This window comes from Gouania willdenowi, chromosome 4 (genome assembly GCF_900634775.1).
Source record: "Gouania willdenowi chromosome 4, fGouWil2.1, whole genome shotgun sequence".
NCBI lineage: Eukaryota > Metazoa > Chordata > Actinopteri > Blenniiformes > Gobiesocidae > Gouania > Gouania willdenowi.
This window is the reverse complement of record NC_041047.1, coordinates 11,014,217-11,030,027: the sequence shown is the minus strand read 5'-3', so window position 1 is coordinate 11,030,027 and position 15,811 is coordinate 11,014,217. Positions and strand designations below refer to the sequence as shown.

The 15,811-nt window shown below is 38.3% G+C and overlaps 2 protein-coding genes across 2 annotated transcripts in view; one reads left to right on the top strand and one right to left on the bottom strand.

Moving 5' to 3' along the window:
• myo1f (myosin IF) overlaps positions 1 to 15,271 on the bottom strand; it is a 28,674-nt gene extending 13,403 nt beyond the window's left edge. The window contains exons 1-2 of the mRNA XM_028445580.1: positions 15,019 to 15,271; positions 9,895 to 10,023 (exon numbers count right to left, since the gene is read on the bottom strand). Coding sequence (XP_028301381.1) covers positions 9,895 to 10,023; positions 15,019 to 15,021 — 132 coding nt within the window. The 5' untranslated portion in view covers positions 15,022 to 15,271. The remainder of the gene's footprint in view (positions 1 to 9,894; positions 10,024 to 15,018) is intronic.
• Positions 1,121 to 8,631, top strand: LOC114462606 (uncharacterized). The gene is made up of 2 exons (XM_028445568.1): positions 1,121 to 1,236; positions 3,872 to 8,631. Exon 2 carries the CDS (start codon positions 3,998 to 4,000, stop codon positions 8,450 to 8,452), a length of 4,455 nt encoding a protein of 1,484 aa, XP_028301369.1. The 5' UTR covers positions 1,121 to 1,236; positions 3,872 to 3,997; the 3' UTR covers positions 8,453 to 8,631.
• Positions 15,272 to 15,811: the final 540 nt, after the last annotated feature.

The following is a 15,811-nucleotide window of genomic DNA, read 5'->3' as shown; positions in this document are numbered from 1 at the left end:
CAGGTTCAGGAAAATGTACAATTATTAATATAATTAGGCTTTACACAGAAACATACAGTGGGTTGCCAAATGTTCTTCCTCTTTTACAGTCATACTAAATAGTTGTTCATAATAATGTCTTTGTATTCTTAATTGTTTGGGTGGCAGAGAGAAGCTTTACTCTTGTTTGATGAATATTTGACATGAATGTTTTGGGATATTTTTGGCAGCCTGAAATAGGAAGTGATGAGCGATTGCATCATAATGTGAAGTCAGAAGAGGAAGCATTTTTTTTTTTTAAGTGTCTTTACGGTAAGCACAGTGTTGTAGTTAGCACATCTGCCCACAGCTAGAAGCTCCTGGGCAGAGTTGATAATTAATTACAATTGTGACTCTGCTGTTGTAATGTTATTTGAATTTGAGATTCTATAAAAACTGTAATTTAGAATTTTAGATAGGCGTAAATTGGGGAACGTTTTTGTACTGCTAAAAGTTATTTAAGATAATATATTTCATGGATATTTAAAATTATTTTTTGAATTTAAAATTATTGTTTGAAATATTACGGCTGTTGGTTTTTGATCGCGGTAGTTCTGGTTTAATATATTGACAGTCCCTATAAATAGGTAATCTGGTCATGAGTAATTGGATGGCCAAAAACACCTATGACAAAAATCCTAAGAAGCAACCAGGCAATAGGTAATACAGACAATTTATCTAAACAAATATAAAGGATCATTTACAATGGATCGGACAGGTATGGCTGTTGTGGCTACCCTTTGCCACATAGATAATGATAATAAATAAAGGGAAAAGGAAAAACGTATTTACGAAATAGTAGTAATAACAAAATAATAAAAAAGAAATATAATAATAGTTGGCTATTATTAGTAAAGGGATGAAGTAGATCGATACATTTATTAATTTAATGATTAATGATAATCATTTTAAAATAATAATAATAAGTGAAGGAGAAAAGGGAAAAAAAACTAATTTACAAAATGGTAATAATAATAAAGAAATCATGCGTTTATGTTCGAAGTGCATGCTGGGAAATATAGCAGGCGGAGTCTCCTCTAACGCATGCTCGGTAAAAGGAAAAAAAAAAAAAAAAGGCGGAGCAAGTTCTCATCCGGGGACTTGGGCCGAGCGTGATGACGTAATACAAGACTACATAATAAGAAGTAGCCCAGCTGTTTCGACATTAACTGCAGCTCATCTGTTGGAATCGACTTGAATCAAGCAGCAGGGAATGTGGTAAGTTTGTTATTGTCACTTCATATCTGTATATGATAACATATCAGTGTTGTTTGTTGAAGATGAACCAGCTCCATGTAACCAGCCATTGTATTGTGTGTTACAGTTTTCTAAAGCTGAAACCGTTCCGTGTAAACATGCATGTTTATCCGCGAACACAGTATCATAAACGTTAATATTTTCACCACGTAAGGAAAACAAAAGCGCGTGAGGCTCTTACTCGGTGTCACGGTCTGAGTTTACCCTCCTTACTGAGATTTTAACCCTTACATAGTTCAACAAACAAATAAAACACGTGGTGCGGCTCCGATCCGGTTTTGCTCCGCTGTCCGCCAGCGGAGCACCACACGCAGGATCAGTCAAGCGCTTTGTAGCCACAGGGAGAATCTCCGGAAATGCCTGCAAAGTTCGTGTAAACATGAACATAGTTTGTGTTGTTCTCTTTTAATGGCGGTGCATGCGCGACCAGCGGGAGTATAAATGTAAACACGGCGCTGTTTGTACAAAAAAGGTAGGCCTAATCTGCCTGATACTCAATGTATTGCAAGTGCAACACTCAGACTGCAGTCTCTCACTTTAACTGGCTTTTAACGAACAAGTTTCAATGAGTATTTGTGCTTTTAATAAACGAGGAGTCGCAATAAAGGGCAGCATAATCTTTTGCCTTGCTCTGTTGTAACAATGAAACATTGTTTGTTTCCCACATCAGAATCAGAATAGTTTTACTGCCAAGTAGAGTTTAAAAAAATACAAGGAAAGTTACTTGGTTTAATCTTAATGTTCATGATTAACAATTCCATATCACAGACATGTACTGTACATGTATATAAACTACCCATTTTATGACACCAGGGATGTGGACCAGGCAGGTATTACAGTTTGAGTTCTCACTTTCAAAAAGTACATTTATGAGGTATACCATTCATTACCCAGGACCATATGATTATTTTTTATTAAGCAATTATATTATTTTACTTTACAAATTTGAAGGAAGTGCACTTTGGACATTTTCTTTGTGTAGTCTTGCTCCTTTTTTCTACATGTGAAAGCCTCCTTCAGGCTCATGCGCACTAATAGCGCAGTAAATATTTACAAGTATACGTACACCATTTTGTTACCATACATTTTTATACTAAGTTAAACCCTAATTCTTACCATAAAAATGGAAGAAAAGATTCTTACCTTTCTTCAACCTGGCGAACTGCGCATGCCCATTGTCTATCGTTGGAAACTTTCATGGTTGGGTTATTTTACCATAGACATTATAATACATAGACGTCGCATCGACTGGAGTGACACGTCAACAGCGCCGCCATCTTGGATCGGTGGTGGTGGAGGCAGCAATGAATTAGTCGTTAAATTTTGAACCGATTTCCAAACTTTTTAGTTTCTTTAAAACGTCAACAATAATATTAATAATAAACATGTATTAATAATAAGATAATATTAGAATATAATACTAATTTAGCAATAAAAAATAATCACAATAATACAATGGTAATACCAGTAACTATAATATAAAATATTAATAACAAATAATCAAACAATAATATGAGAATATGATACATGGTTACATTTATTGAAGAATGGTGTGCTTACACAATGTAAGTTGTCATAAATCATTCAATTCTCAAGCAATTTTCACAGGGTTTGTTTGACATGATAAATAAATATATTGCTATACATTGCATTTGATTATTGTTACTGGATTCTTGTATTTTATTGATTTAACCATTACTATTATTACTTTCACTATTGATGACTATGTCATCGTCATTATTTATTGTAGCCAAAGAACTGAAATATTCAAGGATGTGGGCGTGGAGATTAAGTGTTGAGTGGTAAAACCAGTATTTTAAATATCCAAGCACCTTGTATCATAGCTACAGTTTTTAAAAAATTCAACAGTTTGGAAATCGGTTCAAAATTCAACAAATAATTATACTTAGAGATTGAGAAATACCTATTTCTGTCGTAAAGTCCATGTATCGCTGCCTCCACCTCCACCACCACTCGTCCAAGATGACGACTGTGTTGACGTGTCCCTCCATTGTCGATGCGGCGTCTATGTATATAATATCCATGTATTCTACCGGCAGTTAAGAAAGGTCATAGACATTATATACGTAGACACCGCATCGACTGCTGCAGCCCACTAGAGCGAAAGAGGAATGATGTGCTTACACAATTAAAGTTGTCATAAATCTCTCAATTCTCAAGCAGTTTTCACGGTGTTTGTTTGTTACAAACGTCAGAAAACGTTCGGATGTGCTCAGGTTTTATTGACAACATGGCTTGAGACCATACATTGCATTTCACAATTATTGTAATTGTACTACTGCATTATTGTTATTGCTATTCTTGAAATATTCTTTATTATTTTAACAAATGTTTTAATTAACAGCAAAGCATAACAATTAATAATAACTAATATTAGCTCAAATAGATACTGTATTCTAACCAATCAGTTACTACAGTAAGTGTCATAACATTGATGGTTCTGTTCGTCCTGTCAGCAACTTGCTAATAATATATTATCCCTTACACATCCCAGCACCGTTCCAAGATTAAATACTTTTGAACTTATAGACTCATGTGGATAATTTTGTACTTATTCTTTTTTACTTTTTAACAGAATTTTAAGCAGAAAGCGAGGAGTGAAACCAAGATTTAACACTGGGAAATCCTGCGTCAGGAACAATGGTGAGCTTTATTCACTAAACATTCACTCTCAGAAGCTGGATTCATTTTTGGTTGTATCATGCCAAAAAATCGACGTGCAGAGACAGAGCGGAAACGTGAGGCAATGCGCCAGGCACGTGATGCTGAGTCACCTGAAGTCCGAAATGCCCGCTTGGCCAGGAATGCTGCACGGTCGGCAAGACGCCGTTTAGCTGAAACGGATGAAGAACGGAGTAATCGCCTGGCCAGCAACGCTGCGTGCAGGGCAAGACGTCGTGCTACTCAAATGGTTGAAGAACAGCGTTATCGCCTTGCTTGGTGTGATGACACAGACTTTTTCAAAGAGGAGCTTTATGGTGATTTCACACACACACTGAGTATCACCTCACTGTTTGAGTGTCCTACATGCGTACACTGCAGTGCCTATGTATGGAAAGAGGAGAGGAAAGGATTCTGTTGCATGTCTGGAAAAATAGACCTCACATACAATTCCACTAATCTCAAACCTGGCTCAATCCCACCACAGCCTCCAATTGCCATCAAGAACCTTTTCATGAATCAAGACTTTGTTAAACAAGCTAAACAATACAACAATGCATTGGCAATGGCAAGCATTGGCATAAAAGAGATTGCTATGCCTGGTTTTAACCCAGGTGTACGAATACAAGGAAAAGTTCATCATTTCATTGTCTGCCCCCTTCCTGAACAGGGTCAATGGCCCAATTTTCTTCAGCTCTACTACCATGAACCTTCCCGTGAAATGAAATTACGCCGTACTCATGCCTCAAACAATGGTCTGAATAAAGAATTCTTGTTTAAAGCACTAAAGGCCATTCGCAAGTACAACCCATATGTGCAACAGTTCAAGTCAGCAATTGAGTACATGAACCAAAATGACACAGCTGATGATCTGAGAATTGTCCTAACAGCTCACTCTCGCCGTCGTCACCTTCATCATGGCCCTGTGAATCATCCGTCACTGGACAGCGATGTTGCAGTCATTGCTCCAGGAACAACTCCTACTGAGCAATTTGGAAAGCTGGCTGTCAATCTTAACCTCAGAGGAGGGCACCTTCATAAAATTGATGCCATTCATCCAGCATATGACCCGCTATCATATGTGCTTCTTCTGCCACAGGGCTCTCAAGGATACCACACTGAACTGATAGGTGTCACCCCAACAAACTTTTACCAGTTCCACCTTCAAGTGCGCAACACTGACCGTCACTTTAATTTGCTGCATCGTGGTGGAAAACTCACACAACAGTATGTATGCGACATGATGGCCAAAATTGAATCACACCGTCTCAACTGGATTCGCCAAAACCAGAAATCCATCAAGGCAGGAAAATACGTCATTGTTGATGCCCTGAGTAGTGACACTGAGATCGTCCCGGGACGCCAAACCATACTGCCCCCCACAATTTCTGGATCACCAAGATGGTACGCCAAAGAATTTCAAGACGCCATGGCCTTGGTGAGAGTCAAAGGCAAACCGGACTTCTTCCTCACCTTCACTTGCAACCCCAACTGGGCTGAGATTAAAAGATCGCTTTTTGAAGGTCAGCGGCCCCATCAAAGACCAGACATCATTGCCAGGGTATTCCACATGAAGGTGGAAGCTCTACTCACAGACCTCCTGAAGCATGACATACTGGGACATGTGGATGCATTTGTGATGGTGAAAGAAACTCAAAAAAGACATCTTCCTTATATACGTATGCTCATCACCATGGTGCAACATGACAAACCCAAGACCTCCACTGATATTGATTGTGTCATATCTGCAGAGATTCCAAACAAGGACACTAATCCACAACTACATCACATTGTCACATCACATATGATTCATGGCCCATGTGGACAATGGAATCGTAACAGTCCATGCATGGTTGACAGAAAGTGTTCCAAAGACTACCCTAAACAGTTGAGACATAACACAAGTTTCTCAGACAACTCTTACCCACTGTACAGAAGACGAGCTCAAGATGCACCTGGTTCTCCCAACTTAAAGACAATCAGAGGGGGCATAAATGTGCCTGTCAATAATGAGTGGGTTGTGCCATACAATCCATTCCTCCTGCTCCGATACAATGCACACATTAACCTTGAAATTGTCTCTACGGTCTCCAGTGTCAAGTATTTGTGCAAATACTTGGAGAAGGGTCCAGATCAATGTCTGGTGAGGTTGAATGTTGCTGAAGATGTTGCTGCCCGAGAGCAACTGCGACACGATGAGGTGACGCGCTATGAGTTAGGACGTTACGTCACTGCATCTGAGGCCTACTGGCAAATCTATGAATTCCCCGTCCAACAAAAAACACCATCAGTAAAAATGCTGGCAATTCACCTAGAGGATGAACAGGTCATCACGTTCAATGATGAAGGCGCTGCCCACAACTTAATGGACGCAGGAACACCTGCAACTACACTGACTGCCTTTTTTAAAGCAATGTCTCTACATCCACACATGCGACACATTGTGTATCCAGATGTATTTCAACACTTTACATACAATGGTAAAACATTTAAATTGCAAAACAAAAGACTAAGTTCCCACAATCACCGCAAGGCTGACACCGTTGGACGTATTCCAATGATTGCCTTCAACGCACACACTGCTGAACTGTTCTATCTCCGCATCCTTTTATACCATGTCCCAGGACCTACTTCCTTTAGAGACCTCCGTAAAGTTGGAGATGTGGTCATGGACACCTATCTTGCTGCCTGCATTGCACATGGCATCGTTGACAATGACCAGGAAGTGGATTCTGTTATGGAGGAAGCAGCAAGTGTGACCTTTGGCCCAGCACTACGTGAAGTATTTGCCACCATGCTCATGTTTGTGCTTAGAGGAGAGCACTTGCAGTTTTGGGAAAGGCACAAACGTGTTCTTAGTGAAGACTTCATGCACAGGGCTGCAATGAATGAGCCAAATGAGTACATTCTGAATCAAGTGCTACTCGACCTCAAGGACTGCATTGAAAGACACGGCTTCACACTAAGTGGAAACTTTGGACTCCCTGAGCCTATCCTTCATGATCATAATCAGACTCCCCGCATCATCCAGCACGAGACAGAGCACAACATGGAGGAACTTCAAGCTCAAATTACTCAAACAGAAAACACACTTAATCACGAGCAGAAAACTGTTGTCAAAACTGTGATGGAGAGCGTGGAACACGGACTTGGAAAGATGATCGCTCTTAATGCAAGTAGTGGGACAGGAAAAACCTTTGTGTTGTGCCACATCCTGAACAAAGTCCGCGCAGAAGGCAAAGTGGCTCTTGCAACAGCTGCGAGTTGCATCGCAGCAACCCTACTGCCAAAAGGTACCACCTTTCACAGTAAAACAAAATGTCCTCTCATTCTCACTGATGAATCCACTTGCGCTATCAGTGAACATGACAGCACAGCCACACTCATTAGGATGGCACACCTCATGGTTGTGGATGAAGTGGCAATGTTGGATCGCCGTGCATTAGAAGCAGCAGATCGTACATTTCAATGGCTTCGTAGATCAGACAAACCATTTGGTGGCATCACAATGGTCTTTGGTGTCGACTGGAGGCAATTCCTGACCGTTGTGCCACAAGGTAGCCGAACCGAGATAATAGGACGATGTTGCAAGAGCTCATACCTATGGAAAAATGTCGAAACTCTCAGTCTAACAATAAACATGAGGATCTCTCAAGCTACAGAACATCAACAAGCTCAAGAAGACTTTGCCAAATTTCTCTTAGACCTTGGCGAGGCAAAAATTCCAATAGTTCCAGAGGAAGGTGAATTTGCAATTAAACTCAATGACACACTGACAATTCCTGGTGACAATCTAAAAGACATTGTAAATTGGGTGTATGAAGACATGCAGGCCAACATTTCCTGTCCAACTTGGCTATGTGAACGTGTCATATTGTGCCCAACTAACTCTGAAGTTGACACAGTTAATGAGTACATGACCGAGATCTTTCCAGGAGAAGAGCACGTTTGCTACAGCATTGACACAGCAGATTCTGAGGGTCATCATATGTACCCAACTGAGTTTTTAAATACACTCTGCCCTTCTGGAATGCCTCCTCATTGCATTTCTTTAAAAGTTGGAATGGTGATCATGCTACTGCAAAACTTTGACCAACAAAATGGACATTGTAATGGCTCAAGATACATCATCGAAGAAATCCTGCCGCACCTCTTAGTTACAAAATCTCTAATCGGTGTCAATGCTGGACGCACTCTCTTAATTCCAAGAATCACACTCATCCCATCTGACAACATCTTCCCATTCACCTTAAGACGCAAACAATTTCCAGTGAGACCCTGCTTTGCCATGACTGTGAAAAAGTCACAGGGTCAATCTTTGCAGCGTGTTGGTGTTTTCAGCACAAGAGATTTTTTTAGCCATGGACAATTCTATGTTGCCGCCAGCAGAGTTGGAAGATCAAACAGACTTCGCATACTTGTTCTAGACGAAGAAACCAAGAAAAAGCGACACTTTCTAAGCAATGTTGTTTATACTGAAGTACTGACACAGTAAACCACTGGGTTACCAGTGCCCTCTGCTGGTCCAAACAAATGTGATGTAAATACAATTCAATGACTCATTTATTTTTTAAAGTCCAATTGTTAAGGCACCAAATACATTTTCAGTTGCTTTTTTTAAAAAGAAAAATAACTATGCAGTTTTGCATTGTTTACTATAGAACCAGAATTTAAATTGATAGGCTTCTTCATTTGTATTATTTTTTTATTTATTTCATTCAAGATTTATTTTTAGTTAAATTGCATTGTTTTAAATAATTTATCAAGGGATTCTTTTGACAATGAAAAATAAAAGGAAAATGGTACAGTATTTTGTAGTTTTTTTTTTTTTGTTTTTTTTTCCCCCCAAAAAAATATTTTTCATTTGTCTACAGTCCCATTTTGTAAAATAAAATGTGAGAATCGTATCGGGAGTTGAGTGCATCCCTAGTGAACAGGCTCCCACTTCTGACCCAACTAACAGTTCTCTTAACCCTCACTACACAGAATCTGAGGATGTGCATCCATTATTTTTTACTTTTAGTAATTACGTTTCAAATTGTTTAGTTTGATTTGAAATCAACACAAGTTAAGACAGAATGGGACATGAGGGGGAGCATCTGAGTGACACGCACACTGATACTACATACTATTACTACTACTAACAAACTAACCTCTAACATGGTGTGGTGGTGGGAATCCAGCCACAAAAGGACTCACTCCGTGTGTTCCTGTGTGCCAGTCCCAAGCCTGGATAAATGGAGAGGGGCACCTTTAGTGTAAAACCCACCAGTTTTCTGTGTCTCTTCCCTATGCTGGATGTACATGACATGTTTGTGTGTAATTAATTTTCCCACTGGTTTTGTGTTTTTCCTTACCGAAGGAGGGTCTAAAGACGGGATGATCCGGTACATTTATTATCCATTTGCTTAAGTTCAGCAAACATTGGTGCAACCTTTATCAATTCATCATGCGCATGTCACATAGAAACCAGAGAAAACGCATCCGCAAATAAAACCTCCTAATAACACTACATAGTACAGAGTATGTACACTTCTTTGTACATCCAACATTCAAACACATACTTATTTGACCATAATTGACAACTCTACTTAAGCTCCCTGTACATGAATACATACCTCCGACAAGCACTGTACTAGTAATTGTAATTTGGAAAAAAATGCCAGTAATTGAGTTGAAATTGAATATGGACAATTAAAGATGTAATTATAGTCGGAAAAATGTAATTGATCTTAACTCTGTTCTTGGGTGCTGGTTTAGATTCTCGGGTGGAAACCTGGAATCTTTCCATGTGGAGTTTGCATGTTCTCAAGCTCATATGGATCTCCTGATAATATGACTTCTTCCAATGTATGTTAATGTGGAGCTCCCTCAGTTGCACAAAGGTGTGTGTGTGTGTGAAATGTCTGCACCAGAACAAATTCACATGAAGGATACAAAGATGTAGTCGTCCATGTATCTCTTCTTTAGGTTTTCCACAATAGCGTCTTCTGTGATCTTGGACAGAAGGACCATGTCGTCCACGCCACTCTGCTTCACATTTTGGCTCTGCCAGTGATACTTCGCCTGGGTAACAGGGAAAACCAGGGCAAATAAAATCAGACATGTTTTGATTAAATAAATTGACGTCCAATCTTTAAAATGCACTTTATTTGTAGTGGGTAGTTAGCACATTTGCCTCACAGTAAGAAGGTTCTGGATTCAATTCCTTGTAGGTGTGAAAAGAAAAATTACCGTACATTGTTTTTTTTAGTTTTTTTTTAAAGAAGGAAGTTGTAAAGATTTGTAGGTGTGTGATAAATCAGTTTTTATAACCCTTATGCAACCATAAACACCTATGCATAACATTGAGCCTCTCCTAATGATCACGTGTGCTGGTGAAGCTAGGCATCTGAAACATGCAGGACTGCAGCCCTCCAGGAGTATGAACCACTTGTGACTTAAATGTTCAAAAAATAATGTTTAAGACTTAAGGTGTGTATTGCCATGAATCTGACAATACGATACAATTCACGATTTGCATATCAATACGATAAATTAAGATACTAAACAATACAATGTACATCGTGATATATTGCAATATCAATAATTACAAATTTCACATTGACATGTACAAAATCGTATAAAATATAATTTAAATCTTTTTTTTTAAACTTGCAAAACGTTTGTTAACTAACTATAATTCAAGTACCAATATCAAAAACGTGGTATGTTTATCGAGCTGTCAAATTACATTCTTTAAAAAAAGTTAAACATTTGCTTCTACAACAGATTCTGATTTTGTTAAGTTCCTAAATTATTTCAAAAACATGTTCAAACATATTAAATGCAACAAATATGAGTCCATGTGCAAATGTCCTTTTAATTGAGACACGATTGCTCAAGGATCATAAAATGTCCTGTGATTGAAACATCAAGTAAACCTTAGTATAGAAAAATTACCTCTTTCATTAAGGATCTTGATAAGGTTGGTACCACTATAGGCACTTTCACAGAAGTTAGTTAATACCCTTCATGGTCACATAAAAAGGAAGTTGCCAACTGGTTGCCTGGCAACGGGTTACAGATGAGGTAAGCTTATTTTCTAAGTCATATGTTTAAGTGAAGCAGAGGTATGTGTTGGACTGCACACGGAATGTGGCAGATATATGATCAGTGAAAATATTTTCCTACAAAGACAATTTCTCTTCCAGGATGACTTTACAGTAAGACCTTGGTTAAATGACAGTCCTGGTAGGGGACATTTATCATAAGTACCTTAACCTAATGATGGTGGAATGAATTGTGCAGACAAGAGAAAGAAATTCATGCACAATTATTCCCAATGCCCCAAAAGGTGGTTTGATCAAAGAAATGCATCATTGAACACTGACAGCTTTAGTTGGAAAATAAAAACGTTTCATTATTTCATCACTATTTAATATATCTTGGACAACTCAACGCATTAGAAAGAAAAAAACGATAGGAATCTTTTGCGATATGTTTATAACTGAAACTGATGAAAACTACACATTTCACCAATTCTCTTTCCCACCGCCATGTGCACCTTAAAGCAGTCAGAAATTAACCAAAAATCTCAAACATGTAAAAGTATTTTCACATTCACAGGATGATTTATAGTGTTTTCGATTTCTGATGACATCTTAAATATTTGGTTATATTTATTCCTCTATCTTTTAATAGTCTAAATCAGAAAGGAAGCTAAGTTAATACACACATTTACTGTGCTGTCCATTTAGGCAGGAACACATGAGGGAAACTGGGATACCCACAGAAAAGAAAACTATAAATCAATGCATCATTAGGGAGAACATCCAAGCTGCTCACAGATGGCTAGGTAAGGAACCCAATCCAGCCTTGATTTAATCACAAGAATTTTAGGGGGACAGAGTTGAATCTGTGGTCACATTTTTTTATTTGTTTATTGGAAAAGAGTTCCAGTTAATTTTTTTTAAAACAGCTACTCTGTGTATATGAGATGCAGAAACTTTTTTTTTTTAACTCTTGTTAGTCAGTTGACACGTTATGTGGTTCTGCAGCTGAGATCTGAAACCTCGTCTGTGCTGCATCAAACAGGAAGTTTGATTAAAAGGTGTGATCACCCATAATCGGTCAGCAGCACCATTTTTGCCTGTAATTGTTTGTCTTCATTAAGGCCACTTGGCTTGAATGGTTCAACTTCAGATGTTTTGATGACAATAGTCGGTTTAACTAGTAAAGTGTAATAAAATGAAATCATAAATAAAATTCAAAGAAAGTTTACAAACCATTTATAAAAGGAGGCTGTTTGCCCAGTAAATTTGACATAAGGTTTAGAAATTGGTCTAATTATGGTCTTGCTGCGTATTGTACACTCCAAGATCAAGGTACAGTCTTGAGCTTCCAGGACCTTAAGGACAATTTTAATTTACATCAACAAGATCATTTTAGATATCTACAAATTCGAGATTTTATTTACAAGAAATTACTAAAAGACAATAACTTAACAGGAATAGAAATCTTAGAGATATTCTTAAAAACCTATAAAGACAGACTATCAGTAATATCTAAAATTATATTTGGCTATTCAAAATTGAAAAACATCATACTCTGAACATTAAAACACATGGGAAGCAGAGGGCAGTATCACAATAACACTAGAAGAATGAGACAGAATCTGTAGACAGCAAAGGTCAATGACGACTTTTGCCACCTGCAGAGAATTTAGTTGGAAGAATGTGACTCGTTTTTTTTTTTCGCACTCCAGCACAGACAATTAAATATTCCAATCAGATTGTCTGCTGGAGATTGTATGGAGAGACTGTGGCAAAACACTTTCATATTTTCTGGAGCTGGCTTTATTTTGGTAGTGTTCACAGGGTTCTGGAGGCATTTAAAATAATGTACCTCTGTGATTAAGAACATATCAACTGTGCCAAGAGTGATAAATACCTGTTAGGGTGTTGTTAGTGGCATGTAAGAAGACCTTGACTAGAAAATGGCTTAAGAAAGATGCACCAACCATAAATGAGTGGATTGATTTGGTCTACAATACATACACAATGGAAAAAAATCACATTTAAACTAAAAAATCAATTTGATATATTTGAGGAGAGTTGATCAAGATGGCTTATCCACGTGTCAACTTTCAGACCTGACTTTATATAACATTTCTAATCCTTAAAAGTATAGTTTCAGACCTGATCAAAAATTGGTGCGTAAAAACATAGGTTATTAGCCCATATTTTAAATCCTTTAAATTGCTATTATATATATATATTTTAACTTTCTCCACATAGGTTGAACATGCAAAATTGTGTATATGTATGTGGTTGTGACGTGAGATGAGTTCTGCCCATGCCGTGTTGTTTTTGTTGTCCTAAATGTTTGTTTTTTTTGGTTGAGGTTATTTTTGCTGCATCTCATTAACACGTCTTTCCTTCTGCTTTAACCTTATTTGACGTTTATGATCAGGGAACTGCTGCTCAATGGTTACTTTCTGTTAGTCTTTGAGTGTGTTCAAGATCAACAAAAACCAAGTCAAATTCAGAGAAAATGAACCAACTTTTTCCCTTGTTTAGATGCTCACTTTGAAAGTCATCTTGTCCATATCACGACATTATTATTTTGTTTATTTGGCTGGGACAATGTACATTCATCAACATTACAGTAAATGTACCAGAGTTAGCCTTAATGACTATTTTTCATCTGCTGTCCCTGGACAGCTGATAAAAGTCCCCCTTAAAACAAAATCTATCGACATTAGTACAAAAAAAAGCATTCATGAAACTTCATAATTAACCTAAGTGTCAGTTTCATGAAATTACATTGTTCAATACATATTTCAAATATAGAGAACTCATAACTATCAGGGCTGATTCTTACAGTTCTGATTACTCAAAAGCAATTTTCTTAGCTGGGTTTTAACTGAAAGATATGTGGGAGTGTCCCTAATATTTACAGGTAATACATCCAGCAGCTTGAAATGCAAAGAATGACTGGCCAAATACACTCTCTCATTGGTAAATGGACTTGATTTTATATGGCGCTTTATCACCACACTGAAGCAGTCTCAAAGCGCTTTACATATCAGCTCATTCACCCAATCACTCTCACATTCACACACCAGTGGGACAGGACTGTCATGCAAGGCGCTAGTCGACCACTGGGAGCAACTTAGGGTTCAGTGTCTTGCCCAAGGACACTTCGACACATAGTCAGGTACTGCGATCGAACCCCCAACCTCTCAACCACCTGAGCCACGGTCGCCCACGGTCATTGGGATTCTGTTGTCTCTTAACTACACAACTTGTGTTACACTGAGTGACATTTCTAATATTTACAAATTGATTAAGTGTGGGAGAGGACAGGGTGGGTGAACATTGGTGGTTTTGGAAGATAAAAAAAGACACAGATTTGCATGTTTTAACATATTCTCCCAATTGAAAAGTTTGTGTTTCTGGAGATGAAAATCTAAGTTTTCTGAAATATCTGCAAACATTAAACTGCTATTATGTTATCCACTGACTATAGGGTTTTTATACAGTAAATACTAATCTAGTCTAACATATTGGTGCTGCTATGTCTCAGTTAGTCATCCCATACTCTAAACATGTGAAATGATTTGATGTCTGTACAGAACGTGAATGTTGGATTGTTGAGAACTCTGTTAGAGAGAAGGAAGTGTTGTGACAGAAGCCCCTGGCCTCACTGCATCCATTTCCTCCGCTAACAGCTCATCACTGCTTCTTGTGAAACTTTGTACGTTCCTCAACTTCTCTTACTGCAGTCAAGCTTGTCACAGTCAATACAACAAGCTCCAAATACACACTTTGATTTCCTGATTTAACAACGCTTCTGTCCATGTTTTAACACCAGTTCAAACCTTGTAAGGGCATTTCCTGTAGAAATATGACTACAGATTAGCTGTGTACCAATACAATGACTTTATATAGCTGCTTGAAGACCATTTCAAGTGAAAAACCTTTAGCAGAAAAAGAGGAAATTCACTGTGAAGCAGTTTGTATGTAGAAATAAAACATTTGTGTGTGTGTAAAATAAGTGTAAATGAAAGTACCATACCATTGCTCCTGGAGGTCTCTGTCCTCCTCAGGTACACACAGTCCAGGCCAAGTGAATGTGTGTGTGTTAAAATCTACAGGTGGACCTCCTCACACTGAAGCCATCAGTGGTCGAAGCAAACAGCAGCCGGATGGTTTAAGAGCTGCTTCCTCATCCTCCCACACACACACACACACACACACACACACACACACAAGTAAACAGAGCACAATGCACAATTAGTCAACACAGTTCCTCTGCGGGTGTTCTAGCTGGTTTCGTTGTGGATAATTAAATTTAAACTGTTGCCAAATGATGGTGTTTCAGTTGTTGAGCTGCTGCTGACTCCACCCAGACTGTGGTTAGTTCATGCAGTGTGTGTTAAGTGTGTCACTTATAATAACCCATCATGGGCTCAGACAGAGAGTGTCAGCCAGAGGTGTGTGTATAGTTTACATCAGTGGATGGTATTTATCAAAAGTTGTCCAATGGAATTAAACGTGTAAACCAGATGCAGGGTCACTCACCACAGTGGGATTTAACTGATAAATTACTCCAGAGATTCTGACTGGGGATGTTAGTCCAGACACGGGTAACTGGGCACACACGGGCCACACATGGCTCTTGATCTAACTTCATGTGGCTCCCAAAAATGTCCCCTAGAATTGTAAATCCCGAAGGTGATTTCACATGAGAAAAACAGAAATTTAAATATAAAATGAAACCTACAGTACTGTACTAGACAAAATGATTGTATAACAAAAAAACACAAAATGTCAACAAAAATACAATAAATTAACAAGAAAACACAAAA

Coding starts and splice junctions, on each gene's coding strand:
- LOC114462606 (XM_028445568.1), top strand. CDS start 3,998: ATGCCAAAAAATCGACGTGCAGAGACAGAGCGGAAACGTGAGGCAATG.